Source organism: Triturus cristatus, chromosome 1_2 (genome assembly GCF_964204655.1).
Source record: "Triturus cristatus chromosome 1_2, aTriCri1.1, whole genome shotgun sequence".
Classification (NCBI taxonomy): domain Eukaryota; kingdom Metazoa; phylum Chordata; class Amphibia; order Caudata; family Salamandridae; genus Triturus; species Triturus cristatus.
This window is the reverse complement of record NC_140580.1, coordinates 1,012,833,973-1,012,849,567: the sequence shown is the minus strand read 5'-3', so window position 1 is coordinate 1,012,849,567 and position 15,595 is coordinate 1,012,833,973. Positions and strand designations below refer to the sequence as shown.

General features: G+C 42.6%; 1 protein-coding gene across 1 annotated transcript in view; it reads left to right on the top strand.

Moving 5' to 3' along the window:
* The window catches only part of WHRN (whirlin), an 822,559-nt gene that overhangs the window by 793,487 nt on the left and 13,477 nt on the right, over positions 1-15,595 (top strand). Inside the window, exons 11-12 of the mRNA XM_085611878.1 lie at positions 4,887-5,083; positions 9,899-10,021. Coding sequence (XP_085468004.1) covers positions 4,887-5,083; positions 9,899-10,021 — 320 coding nt within the window. The remainder of the gene's footprint in view (positions 1-4,886; positions 5,084-9,898; positions 10,022-15,595) is intronic.

The window sequence follows — 15,595 nt, the reverse complement described above, 5'->3', positions numbered from 1 at the left end:
ATCAGTGAACGAATGCCCTCCCATTCCTTGCTTACCAGCAGGTTGCTGCTACGGTTATCTCCCTCCGCCATGATCTCGGATCCACAGACGGTCAACGACTGTACCCCGACAGCTGTGGAGTTAAGAGAATATAAAATAGCGCAATAAATATCCCGACAGCTTTTACGTGTTTCCGGAATATCACCGTAAACACATCGACACGGGGCGCCCTGATTGGTGTAAATCTACCGAAAACTCTACCCTCGTCAGCCAACGGCAAGGCGCATGCATATCCGGAACCACCAGGAGAAGTTTACATTTAAAACGTTGATGGCTTGAACACGCACTGTTTACTGTTGCCATAATTTGCTGAAAGGAAGCTCCAACACATGTCAAAGAGCACATCTAGTGTTTTAAAAAATCAAATAAGACCACACCCACAAAACCACATCAAACCTAAACAATAATCTGGATCACTCAAGTCAAATCGAGTTTTCCGTTATTGGTATATTGGAAGCCGGATCCAGCACGGGATTGAGAAGGGTGATCCAGCGCAGGATTGAGGAGACTTGCAACGATATTGGAAGCCGGCTCCAGCACGGGATTGAGAAGGGTGATCCAGCGCAGGATTGAGGAGACTTGCAACGAGGTAAAGTTACGGGGGTCTAGCACAGAACTAAGACGTGGGATCTTGCACAGTACTGCTAAGAAAAAAAAATGGCGGATGGAAGCTTCAAAACTTTTTCGGATTCGGGGGCGTGTTCCTGCTGTTCAAAAGGGCGTGGCTAAAAAGTGGAAAGAACAGCAAGGAACACGCCCCCGAATCTGAAAAAGACGGAGCCTATTTGGAGGGACGGCTCTCTCCTCCAACGGCTGGCCTCCGTTCAGGAAGCCAGCCAATGGAGGAGAAGCTAAAAGAGAGGCGGGCTAAATAGCCACTCTAGAAAACATAAAATCTCCGACTTCCGGTTCTGCCTTCGGCAGACTGGTAGTCCTCGACCTAAAAACACAGCATAAGACTTGACTGCTGCTGCAGCCAAAATCTTGGCATTTTTGTGCAAAAAAATGGGTTAGGTTATTCTACACCAGCTACACCTGGGTGTAGAAAAACCTAACTACTACTAATCAGGTGGAACAAAAATAACCTCTAAAGTGCGGGTGTCGGCCGATAGCCATTGGTAGGTCCACCAGGTCTGCTCGCACCAGAGTGATTTCCTTTATTAGGTCTCGCTGAGCAGCCTCCATACTCTGTTGCTGCGAGAGGTATTGTACACAGGAAAGGGCTTGGAGCCAGCCCATTACTTACCATTTGCTGGCTTGATTGTCATTCTTTTTAACTGCCTCCTAATTGGCCACCAAATGCCTCATGTCATTTCTTTTTATTCCTCCATAGTATGTGCCAAGTACTGATTGATGTCATTTGACTAGTGTCAATCCGCTGTCCTTCACTGCTCGCACTGTGATACAGGGGACCTTTTTATTTTATTTTTTTGCCAGTCATATCCAATTCCATGCTACACATTTTAGTTGCTTTTAACTTCCATGCTTCCGGTTTTTGTCTTATTGCCTTAATTTGGTTTGGAATTCGGAGCTTCCTTTTACAGCACCAGACGAATGGCATGGAATATTAAAGCAGTCCATGTGAATGCATGTGTTTGTAGGCTGTACCTCTTTTCTGCGCATCCAAAGTATGTCTGTTTAAAGTGTACACAAGTCTGAATCTGGACTCCCATAGTCTTTCCAGTCAATTGCTTCAGGTCAGGCTGCCGCTAAGCAACATAAATGTTTTGGACACATCTATGTCTTTTCAAACATAAAACATGTGCATTTTAAAGTGCCTCAATTTGGGCAGCATTGCAGATAATCAATTTCTCCATAAAACCGGTGTCCTCGGTCTCGTGGGTATTCCACCTCTTCTTTGCACATGCAAAGTATGTGTATGTTTAAAGCGCCCAGTTTTCTCATCAATAATTTTACAGCAAATGCTGCAGTTATATTATCAATGATGTCATTGAAGATACCATGAGTGATGTAATATGTGGTGTAATTAGCAGTGCATGGTGAGTGTGCGAGTTATAGTTACCTTAGGGGACGAGTTCTACTTTCTTCAGATAACTCTTACTGTAAGTGCTGAATTTCTATGTTTTTGTGTGTGTAAAATGGGAACCTACTATAAAATCCATGTCACCTTTGTTTTCTTCAGTGAATTTCTGAGTTTTTAAAAAATTCTATTTCCTAACTATAACGTCCCTGTATCTTTTGTTTTTTTTCAGTGAATTTCTAGGTTTTTTTTAACGTTAAGTAATATTTAATTACCTTACGTTAATCCTAACCCCACCATGCACTGTTTTCAGCCATGCACAGTGGCGGGTTGGGTGCAGGGCCAGGCCTGTGGCCAGACCCTGCAGGCCAACACCCCACAGGTACCCAACCCTGCGCCGTGCATGGCATTTTGCTCTGCGCGGCAAGGGGGAGGTTCAGACGCAGGCCCTGGCCTGCTGCCAACCCCCCATATGCACTATTCATTTAGTAAAGGGGGAAGGGGGAATGCAACCCCTCCCTTGGGCTGATTTCGGCCCCAGGGCCCCCCTTTCCCAGGGCCCGGCCATCAAAAATAAGGAGGAGGAGGTTATGTGGCTTTCCTTCCCGGGCCTATATCGGCCCCCGGGATCTCATTCCCCAGGGACTAGACAATTAGGAGAGTGGGGCGCTCAGCCCTCTCCCCAAGCCAGTTTCGCCATGGGGACCCCATCACATGGGACCCGGCCAGTCAATGGTGGGTGACTTGGAGCCCACCCAGGGCACGCCCTGCCTCTTTGCTGGGGGCCACGTTGGGAGCCGCAATGCCCCATTGCCCCAGCTGGCTAGCCTCCTCCAGCAGGTGCCAACATTGCTCCCACATGCAGAGAGCCGCAAAAAATGATGCTCCCTGGGTGTGGGAGCAATTTTTTCATCCGCTTCACTAAGGGCAGGGAAACAGATAAAAAGTCCACCCCCAGCTGGTGGGAGAATTTTATCTGCTCCCTCCCACTGGGTGGCGACTTACTGTTTATTCTCACTTGGCAGGAGGTTTAAATTGATTCCGTCAAGCGAGAGCAAACAGAGGTTTCCCTTTGTGCACCAGTGGGCACACCAGGGCATAGCTGAGCCTGGCCCCGGAGGGCTGCCGTCCCCAGGGTTGGAAACAGCCAGCAGAGGGGGGTCGCATGGCACCCGTCCCCGTTTTAAAATTGGCCTAGCCCCGGGGTGGTGGTGGATCCCTGGGCCAAAAAGGGGGAGGGGGTCGTATGGCCCCCCTCCCCATGTTTAAATATTAGGCTGGCCCCAGGTAGGTGGTAGTCCCCGGGGCCGAATACGGCCCAGTAGGTGACCCCTTAGTTCATTTGGCCAGGCCCCGGTGGCAGGTAGAGCTCCCCGGTGAAAAAAACAGTCTGGGGAGGAGCCAGCTATGCCCCCTCCCCTCTTTATGATAAAAACTCCACCCCCTCTCCCCCCCAAAGACCTGGCCCACCCAGGAGGTATATAGAAAACAAGCACAGTGACCATGCTTTTTTTTCAATTTTGCCGTGGATTTGTGGATCCACTGCGATTTTGTGGTAAAATTGGAAACAAATCACATTTTTGATCCCACCATCAGGCTTAATGGATCAGGGTATTCCGACCCTGCCCCCTTATGTTTTTTTTTGCCTTTTATCTTGGGACTTGGCTGAAACCCTGACTTCGAGTTCTGGCTCCCTCTCTCATTATGGAGTTTGGGGAGATTTCTTGAGGTGGCGCTCTTTTCCCGTGCACCACCAGTGATTTAGCAGCACACCAGCATCCTGCAAACTTTTCTTTTGGATGGATATATATATATATATGTTTTGGTAGTCGATATTTAAGTCACTATATCTTTACTCATCCATATTTGATCAGATTCTGGTAATACACCTGATGGTGGCTCTGAATGAATCTTGTTAGATGGTTCACATGGGTTTGCCCTTCTCTTGTTTGGTGATGGCTGTTGATATAGTGTTCTATTGTGCAGTGACAGTTTGTGTCTATCTCGTAGCTGGTGTTTGCTTTTACTCTACATTGTCTATTTTGCTGCGGACTATTGCTAAATCATTTTTGTGCTTTGTGTCTCCTTGGGCTTTTCTTTTTTGGTGCCAGCTGCTGATGCTAGCTTTGGCTCAGGTATGCTCTTGTTTGGTACAGACCATTGCACTGGGCTTTTTCTGTTTTAGTGCTAGATGTGGCTCTGGAATTCTCTTGTTTGATGCAGGCAGTGTCTTTGGACTACACTTATTCAGTGTTTGCTGTACCTCTGATATGATCTTGTCTGGTGCGGCTGTAGTTATGGCATTCTCATATTTTAAGTGACTAGCTCTGCCCTTTGTGTTTGTAGCTGGGTATAGCTATGGCTTTTCCTTTTAGCATGCTGTCTGTGGTTCGGCCCTTCCCTTAGACGATACAGAATACTACTCTGGCACTCTTGGTTAGTGTTGGCCTTCTGTTGTTTGGTACCTTTCTTGACTTTTCTTCTTTTGTCCTTGCTGTTGTTGCTAGCTGAGGCTCTGGACTGCTGTTGTTTGTTTCTGGCTGTTGTTCAGGTCGTCTCTTGTTAGGTGCTGGTTGTAACTCAGGCATTGTCTTGTTTGGTGCTTGCAGCAGGTCTGGTTTTCTCTCGTTTTAGTCCTGGCTTTTGATGTGGGTTTCTTTCATTTGTTTTCCTTTGTGGTTTCTATCATCTATAGTTTGCTCCAATCAATGACTGTTTCCTACTCCTGGTCAAACCTAGTTGATGTTTAGAACTGCTCCTTTTTGCTGCTGGCTATAGGATTGTCTTATTTGGGACTGGCAGTGGTGCTAATTGTCCCATATTTGATTCTGTGTTAATTTTGATCCATTTTTTTCTGTACCTTCAGCTGTACTCCCAATGTCCCCACCTACCTCCACGCTTTCTCAGCTGTCGGACAGTGGACAGACCCTCAGTGAGGACAGTGGCGTTGACATTGGAGATGGTGTAAATGGGAGCAAAGACAACAGCCCAATTCCCTTGAAAACCAGGAACATTAAGGATGTAAGGAGGAATGAAGGGCAGGCAGAGACCGCACCAAAACCAGTAAGTACATAAGGAGGAGAGACTAATTTGTTGTCTGGATGAAAGGGACATTTGGATGAGGAGGAGAAAACAAGAGGTTTAGGGCCATATTATCAAGAATGGCGATAACATTATTGCCGTTTTAGCGGCAGGAAACTGCAGCTAAAGCGGCCATAAGGGGCTTGATAATAGGCCCTGGAGAATTCCAATAGAAGCCCAGGTTTGATGTCCCTTCACACCTGGGCTTCTCTTGGAATTCCCTAGGGCCTATTAAGCCCCTTATTGACGCTTTGGCGGCAGTTTCCTGCCGCTAAAACGGCGATAATGTTATCGCCGTTCTTGATAATATGGCCCGAAGTTGTTCAGCTGGATGTAAAACCAGGAGCAGAATGGTGCAGCACCTGGGAAATGGGGAAGAAGGATAGAGAGAAGCAGCTAAGCGGGGGTGATAGGCTAAGCGAGTAGGCAAGACAATTGTGGAGGAGAGAGGAACATGAAGTGAGAAGAAGGGCAAAGAGAAATTGGGTGCTATGTGTAGCGAGTAGGAAAGACAATGGATGAGGTGAGTGAAGGAGGTGATGAGGGAATGGGAGTATGTTGAGAAAGGAGCAGCATAGAGAGATATGTTGTTTAGGGACGATTTATAAACAGCAAAGACAATGTGCTGTGTGTGAATTATTAATAGAGAAGGAAGGGAAAGTGTGAGTTTGAAAGGACCTTGACGGAAAAGAAGATGGAATACTTATGAGAGGAGGAAAAGGAGGAGGAAAAGGTAAGGAGACAAAATAGGCTAGGGCGGAATCAACCGAGGAAGCAAGTGAAATAGAAGAAAAGCAACAATAGATGGAGAGGGAACAGAGCAAACTGTATTTGAACAGAGAGAAGTGCGAAGAGCAAAAAAACGTAAAGGACTGGTGGTTCAATTAAAAAAGCCTTTGTCCAACTAACTAAATCATTAATTATGAAGTAAAAATCACTTTGGTAAGAGGGTAGAACCATGAGAGGCAGGGCTGAGCAGTTTCTAATACTTTCCTGGTGTCAAGCGGATGATTTTTCCATGTCACATCGACTTTGGGTCCTCAATCCTCATGAAATGAATGTTTCAAGCTGGCATCCTCCCCTTCAGGATCTCATCTGGGATTTGTTTTTACTGCATCATTGAAGGATGTCTGGACACTAGACACAGGATCTTAATCCATTTGATATTTGAAGTGTACATTTTTCTTTTTCTGAGCCGTGTGAATTCTTTCGATAGCTCTTTGCATGGTCGAATCCATTGACCAGCCTTTTAAAGACATCGAATTTGTGGAATTTTTCTGGAATTTCTTTCAATGTAGGTAGGAGCAGGAACCCTGCAGGAATTCATTGTACTACCAAAGCATGGGTTGAGTCAAACCTATTGTCAAACTGGAGGGAGAACACAAATTCTAAGTTGTGATGGGTGTTCATCCTCTTCTCTGCCGTCCCTCGGATTTTTTTACTGGACAAAAACGTCCACCAGGAGCTACTAAATGAAAACATTTCTGTTGAAATAACCTATGACTAAATGATTTTTATGCTTTTTTCTTCTTCTATGGTGCTCATGTCCAACTGGTGACATAGACGGTTCTCTTGCCAAACCCAAAGAGATGTGATTGCACTCACCACCCCTTTGACGAAACATCTCAGAGTAAAAAAGTTTCATTGTTTAAAGCGTCTAATCAGATCAGCATTGCATGCTCTGCCATCCTCCTCACCTGTGTTGACAGGCCACTTTAGAACACGTGTGCTTCCTTTGAGTTTCTTCATATGAAATGATGAGTTGGCCATGGAGGTAGGAAGGCTTCATTCTTACGCATATAATGAATAGTCTTGAGCATTGGAATATGGCCTCTGGAATCCTCTTAGAGGCACATATGGCTAAGTGTCTCTGAATTCAGCGCGCATATTGGTGTCACAGCATATTTCAGGACAGAGGCCGACACTACATTGGTACTCCCCAAAGCTGATACTGGCAAAGACGTTGCCTTTTAATCTTTTTATTCAAAAGAAGCAACTGCACAGCAGCATCATAGAAAAGGACTGTGCCTGCTGCATTAAATGTCTGTGGTCATCACAACACCCGGTAAGAGTGCCGCAATCCTACAACAAATAGGTCAGACTCAAGCAGAAGGAGGATGGAGCTTAGTTAACGTCTAAGCCTTTATGACAAGAAAAATTTACAACGCCCTCCTCTTCTAGAGTCAAGTGCCGCCCTAGGACGGATTTTGAATGATTTTCCTTTGTAGAAAATTAGGTGCATAAAAATGCCTTGCAATTGCACAGTTTTACATTTTCCTTAAAGCCACCTCCAATATCAATTAAGGTTTAGGCTCTAAAAAGTATCTACAGCTGTACCATCCTGGCGCAGAGATCTTGCTTAGCAAGGAATTTAAGGTATTTATTTTAATTTGCTTTATGAGACACACCACTAACTGAATTGTCCCCATTTGCTGATTAAAAGATGAGTAAATACCAAGCATCATAAAATGTACCCCATACTTTCATGAGAAACAATATGAGGACCACGACTTAGCCATATCATTTAGGAGTTGTTCCCAGTTTGCAATACTGTTGTAAAGAAAATGTGTAGCTGCTTGGAGTATCTAAATCATCAGTGTATTTCACTTCATCAACAACCTTGTGCATCAGATGTTAATTTGCTGTGGACGCAACGGTTAACTCTGTGTTCGGAGCCAACGCATGTGGGTAATATGAGAAACGTTGTGTAAAAAATTGTGCTTATATTTGGTATTAGTTCACCAAGGAGAACCTGTAAAAATCAGATCATGTCACTACTCACTATACTATAAAAGCCTATTGCATCTCAGTGAGTCTCACAACATACACAGGTTTGCTTCACTTCCTTATAAATGTTTTATGGCATGTAGTGAGTACTTATCTGACTTGGCCAACAAAGAGCTTCCCAACAAACAGGTATAACCAGGAAAGCTTTGAGATGAAAACAGGAAGCAAAAGACTCATGCTGTACACATTTTCTCAATAATTTCTTATACATTTACCTTATTGCATATTAACATATACTGTTGAGCATGCAGTGATTCTAGAAGGAAATATTACATGTTCCTAACAGTAGTACTAAAGTTTTGCCATCTACTTTTGAGTCTTGTGCAATCCTCCTTAATGAGCCTGTCAGAAGATCCCATGGTGCCAAAACGATTTTCATCTTCAAAAAGGAATCTCAAGCGGTGCCCGGTGGCAGAGGAGTTTGCAACCTTATCAATATAAACCAGATACAAAAAAAAATGCACATTGCAATGATATATTCAAAGGTCATGAAAAGGATGATTCCTTATTGTGTGCAAGGGTCCGATATCAGAGTATTTAGGGTATTTTCTAACATTCAACTGTAAAATGGTCTCCTAGCTATTGTTACAAGTAAGTAACTTTTACATTCTGGTGCGCAGTGTGGAGGCGACTGACACCGGAAGGAAAGACACTCATTATTGAGCAGAGGAGAGAGAAAAAAGATCCTGGCTGCTGGCAGAGGAAAATTGGGGAAGGTGGAAAGATACAGTGGCTGTTAGGTGAGGGGTGATTTACAAGGAGGCAGAAGAGACGTTGAGCCTGGAGGTGGGTGAAGGAGTAAAGGAAGATACAATTGAAAGAAAGAAAGATCTGCAAAGATGGTGCTGTGTCAGGTCACAAGAAGGGGCAATAGATGGTTGACAAGGGGATGATAGACATTACTAAAGACAGATTGGTAAAAACAGAAGAGGTAATACTAGTGAAGAAAGGTAATAAGGGAAGGGGAGACACTGATGATTGATGAAGACCCAACAATAGACAACTGTGAATGTGCATGAAAAATATAAATATACATTGGTCATAAGAAGTGGGACAGCATAAAGAGTGATCTATCAACAGTTAAGAAGGTGCTGCTAAAAGGGTAACAAATGTTTTGTGTATGAAGAGGAGGGTGATTTTTTTAAAACCGCTAATCAGACACTAGTAAGAAAAGAACGATGGGCTCGAAAACAAATGACACCTCTAGTTTTGCAGTTTGGAAGGTGGGTGAAGAAAGAGGGGGGCAGCAGAGGAGACACTCTACGGGGAGCAGTGCGGATGTTGACACTTTCGGATGTTGACACTAAAGTGTCTTAATCCACTGTCAGAAGACCTGGAAGAGATATCACTAGATTTCAAATTTATCGATGCCAATGTCTGCTGTACGACTGTTCATTTATGTGGACACTGTCTGCCAAAGGTGTGTTGCATTGTCAGTTACCACATACCCTAGTGTCCATCACATGATGGGAGAAGCTGCTCTGCATGCCATCTTCCTGTGAATGTCTGACTAATTTGGATCAGCCGCCAAGCCGGTATAGTGTACCCTTATATCAGCTCTGTTGTTTGACATATTTACTATATCTTTTCTCCTACCAATCACACCCTAAGTGATTTGGTTGGGTGATGACTGAAGTCGGAAGGGGTTTGGAGAATGAGTATAGCTAAGTGGCTTATGTGGCGTTTGTGACCGTATTCCTCACGTTGGTACTCTCAAGTGTAGATTGCTTTTGGCTAGTGTTTGGTGGCTTTTGTGTTGTGCTCATTAAGATACCGTTATGTGATCATATCAGTAGAATGCTGAAGAGGGGAGCATAACAAAACCTACTCAGCCCGGTATTCCTCAATTGACACTGAAACTGAACACACTGAACACTTCCGACCCATCAAAGCTCGAGGGAAATGTTTGCAACCTCTCTAAAATCAGGGCAGAAGATGTACAGGTGGGTGACATAAAGGCAGGAAATTGTGAGTGGCAATGGCATACTGATTGTTTTCCTTTTATTGCAGCCTGGTCTGCTGGCACCAACCACTGCACTGGTTCGTGTGGTCAAAAGTGCACCGACACTAGGCATCGCCATCGAAGGAGGAGCTAACACCCGCCAACCACTACCTCGGATAGTCACTATACAGGTAAAAGGCGCTATAGTTATCTAGAGCATAACCAGGGCAACTGGAATGATGCGGCAGGAGAGGGCCAAATTATGCGGCATGGTTGAGTATATTATGTGTCCAGAAAAGGTAAATTATGCTGCGTAATGCAGCACATTTTTGTAACAGTTTTGCTTCGTTATTTTTTACTTTTTACACTTATTAACACTGTCTGAGCATTGGGTGTACCTCATTAGTTGCAGTTTAATACCCAAATATAGCAATAAGCAACAGAAAGTTGACCCGGCAGAATCCTCCCACTGCACTGCAACACCTGCCGCTGCTAATTCAGTAACTTTTGAACTGTTTGTGCCAGAAACTATTTTTTTGTTAAAATCTTCAGATTATGCAGCAGATGATGCATTATGTGGGAAATGCTGCAAATCTATAAATATTTGAAAATCGCTGCAACTGTACAATCGCAAAATTCCAGTGGCCCGGAGCATAGCCAATAAATATGCTAGTGATACAACCCTGCGTATAGGTAGTTACTGTACAAATGATACTGCCTGGAAACTTCAATATATATGTTTTGCTACTATGTCTAATGATCAAAGCAAGAATAACAGTAATAATAATCTGGATTAAAATAATAATAATAGTAACAATAATAAAACAGTTTTCATTCAGCCTATTATTATTATATTCATCCGGTCAATAATCATCTAGTTTATATAGCTCAGAATGTAGACTATGTACAAAATATTACTGTTTGATACTGGATATCATAAACTCCTTATGAATCATTAAATATACAAGGTACCCTTGATTGTTTCCAAATTACAGAGGTTTCCCCTGTAGCATCAAAATTACAAAAACTACTTAAAACAATCCCAAAAACATTCTTGCCCACATGTGTACAACATGCATAGTGGATCTGTGGATCTAGCTGCAATAGTTCTATTTTTGTACTCTTGCATGTACAATACTGCTGAGATATTTACAGTACACGTGGTGTACACAAAGCAAGCATGTACTTCTTCTCTAAGCAATGATATTGTGAAACCTACTCACTCCTTGCTAAACCATACATCCTCCCCTATGTACAAGATAAACCTCTTTTACACAAAACATGGTAAACAATAAATTATCTTAACACTACTATTAATAATCCATAAACTTCTCTAGACATGCCTACACTCTTCCTTCTTATTTTTTGCCTTACAATTAACCATCATACTTGTCTTTGACCTTCAATTCATCCTACATGGACACAAAAAATAGGCTTCCTTCCCAATAACATCTCAAAGAGCAGAACTCAGTCATGACATGGACAGTCTTCTTATATGGTGCAGCAACCTTGCCTACACCCTCTTCTTCCCAAACATGGGAGCTGCACACATTCCTTGACTAAACTATGTGCCATCTTAGATTCAGTAATTCACTTGAGTATAATTGATACAGGGCCATTTTCCATTGGATATGCTCACTAACATTGTCTTTGAGATCAGGTGCACGTCATTATCCATCCTCAACTCTATTGGTTGCTACTCTTCGAAGTACACTTTGCATGAACTTTGTGACCATTCTGGTCACAACATTCGTTAACAATTCAGTGCCAGCCATTTAGAAGAGCAGTCTCCTCACGAGCTGCACACTTGAGCACCTTCTCCACACTTTAAATGGACCCAGAATATTCAAAGATCACATGTCCAACTACAATAATCCAATCCCTGAATCTGCTAAACCCCCAATAGACAATAGGGGGTCTGCACACCTCAAAGCTTGTTAATAAAAGTACTTTTCTTACATCTTCTTTCACGTTTATGAATGCCCCCTCAAAATGTAGGCGCTTTACTGGGTCATTGCACTGAGAACTACAATTGCATTATTTTGTACATAACTATCATATGACCTATTTATATAGCTTGAAGCAGCTGATAGGAAGGGAGGGTCATAACAGGTAGCGATGGAGAGAACGAAGACTGACCCATTTGTAGATGGCAGACGAGTGATGCAGGGCTGACGAGGTCAGGTGGGGTAGGACACTGCAAAACCTCTAAGTGACTCCAAGCAGCACAGAGCAGCCCAGGGCCATGTTAACACTCGGAATGAGATCCTGCTGATTCAAAATGGGAAAAAATCTTCAAGTCTGCACACAAGTAACACATGCCACCAACACATTAATTTAAAACCAGAAGTCCCTTTGGCGGAAAGAAGGCATTTATCTAGTGCACAGATCTCTGTGCTCCATTCCTGTCTATAGCAGAGTCTTTTTTAAAGTCAAGGACATTTTCCATAAAGCTTTGCATCAAAATATTCCTGAGATTTCTGGCATCTAAATTTGAGTAGTAAAACTGAAAACAGGTTCAGTGCTATTTCAACCAAGCCTTTCGTGTGGTTCCTGGAGATAAAGCGAGAGTGGAGCAGTAAACAGGTTGTAAGAAACTGACAGAAGGTGGAAAGCACCATATGAGATTTGTTTTATTAGCCTGTTGTGAAAAAGGGTTTATGAAATTGCTACTATTAAAGGTACCTCAATGAATAATACAGTAATACAGGGACCTTTTTTCACAAGTCCATGCTTCTTTCGTGTGGCTATATAAATACTTTACAAAAAATCTAGCAAAACCCTTTAAGGAATGCTACAATGTATCTTTATTCTCGGGTCTCGCTGCCTTTTTGATTGACTTCACCCATTCTTCTCTAGGAGTTATCCTCAATCCACGAACTTTTATATGTGATATGTAACTCAGATATCATAATAATTAAGGGACATATTTTGAGCATTTTTTTTAATGTTATCCACATTTGCATCACGTTCTGTTGTGTCTCTGCATTGCACCAAAATAAACCACAATTTAATCCTGAAAATAAGTGATGCTTCCCATATCATTAAATATGTAGTATGTTATTGTCGAAAACACTGCTGCATGTCACCCTAACAAAGCAGCATCTCACATAAAATGAATGTTCCCTTCTTTGTAAGTAAAATATTTTATATTTATGCAAAGCAGGATCTGGCTTTACCCTATCTGTTGTGTAGAATAGTGTTAATTTTCCAGTTTTGATGTGTTTGTCCCTGGTATTATTAAGGAATGATGGATTAGCAAAATCCCTTGGTTCGCGACAATCCGTCTGATACATATATTTATTAACCTACTAGGCTTAGCTATCTTTATGAAGGTGGAACACTCCGATGCTTCCATGGATCCAATGGTTCCTTCCTTATTTAGCCTGTTTAATCCATTCACCAGACATTCTCTCTGGCTCAATAACAACCTCTTGAATTAAGTTTTTAATATGTTGGGCTCCTAACCATGTCCATTTGCAAAACCTGTTGCTCATCATTTGGGTGTCATACAATGTACACTCTTAATATGACCACCAAAGTTACCCTTTTCTCTGCAATCTAATCTTTACATTTTGTTTCTCACCCACCGGTGCCTGGAACTTGACATCTTTTTACATTTAAATGTATTATCATTCTCCCTATCTAGTCCAAAGAACAAGTGTGGCTTGAATTTAATAGCATTTTAAACTTTGCCCAATTATTCATTGTATCACAATAAGAAAATGGCCTTTTAAATAATACCACTTCTTCACAATAGTCATGTAAGTACACTCTCTGGATGTATACCTTCACCTTACTCTTGCACGGTTTTGCAAAATGGCCGCTGAGCCCTCAAAGGTGACAAGATAGTAGGGGGTTGTTTGCTAACAAATCTGAACCAAGATCCCAATTTTCCATTTCCACTACAGCTCACAAAGTTCTCAACTCATTGGCATTATTCACACTGTACCTCCATGCTCTACCTTTCTTTATACTGTAGCCACTGTTTGCATTCCATCATTCTCCCTCAGTTTTATGAGATGACAATATTGTTAGCTTGTGGTCTCCGTTTCCACGTCAATTGCCTGATCCGCTGAAAGGAGCCTGTACAGTTAACCTTTTTTCCCGAATATTTGCAATAGTGCATGTTGACAGATCTTGCAGGCGCTCATCAGTGAAGCTTTCAGTTACACGTCCTATCAAATGACATTGCATAGCTATCTGATGGATGCCTGACTTTAAAGCCCTAAGAAAAAATTGTATCTCTCAAGAACTATGTTTATCTTAAGATTGAGATATAAACTTTTCTTACAAACTTCAACTTCTTTTGCTTCCCACTCTTTAGAAATAGATAATTGAAGTAATAATATTCAGCTTCTGGGCCTAAACAGTGTACTAATAAACATGTATTTTCTAAATTAAATTTTTGCCCAAATACAGATTGTTACTTAACTATGAAAAATATTTTCCAGGGTATTATGAAAATGTCTTCCAAACAGAATCATTACAAGAGCTGTAAAAAAAAAAAAAACACACACACACACCCGTTTTAATTTAAACATGCCTGTGCCTTGCTCAGGTGAAGTGGTATGGCATTTTATATAACTACCCCAATCAGCAGCTTTTTATTTTGTATGTAGGGTTGCACTTACTCTCATGTGCCCACGTGGTCTTATACAAGACTTTCTCGCCACCCTTCCATTGTCGCCTCTGCCTTGCATACTTCATCACCCTTGGTGATCTTCTATATGTTGTTCATTCAGTGCCCTCCAGCGGACATCCCATTCTTGATGTCACATCCACAGTTGCACTGAGCATACACCCGAGGAATTCCCAGTCCTTACATCTATGACCAGAGGATGAGTTCATCAAGTTCAGAAAAGATCTGAATACAACTATTTTCAGGGTGTTTGGTTAGTGACACCTCATCTTCCCAATGATCAGAGTCAAATCTTCCCATCTGGCCTTGGACTTCTATCGTAAGGGCTTTACCATCTTCGGATCCTTACCTGCCAAGTAGCCCTGCTATCCCATTCATAGGCGTTCGACCTACCTGAGCTCCTGCCGTACCCTACTGCTTCGAGACCCACAGCACTCTGAGACCACCATCAGCGATTATCAGCACTCCATAAAAACCTTTAAAAATGTATCAAACTCCTGAAGGGAATATCCGGTTGTGCAGCTATGTCACCAAGACACAATTACAATGAAAGGCACAGACCACAGCCTAGCACTATTCAGTCCATACTCCTGAGCCCTGCCAAACACCCGCCTGTGATGCCAATAAAATGGCAGGGTGCATCCAGAAATCCATTTCTGCTCCCAAAATAACTTCCCTGTGTGATTCTATATGGCCACCCTTGCAGTCACTCAACTTTGAGCATATGTACTGTATTAAATGTGGGCGGGGTTTCCATTGTCCCTATTGTACTTGAAAACAATAAGCATACATTCTGAGTTTTCCACTTTAGAAGACAGCAGGCCATCTCTTTACACGTTAAGGAAATGAAAGAAGGCGGTTTTCCTCCCAACAACTCTACTCTGCTCTTTGAAGTTAGCCCAAGTCTGGTCCTTGTCTTTTAGTCTAACGTTTTTCACGTTTTTCACAAGGCCTGGTGCAGTGGTGTATTAGACGGCGTGATGCTAGCTTCTCCTAAGGGCCTCTAGTAGTTTCTATTTATATCTCAAAATGTAGGACAAGGCCAGAGCCAGGTACTTACAGCACTGAATGGAGTTCACTAGCACCGTGACCCTTCTCAAGGTGGTAGCATCAAGTTCAATAG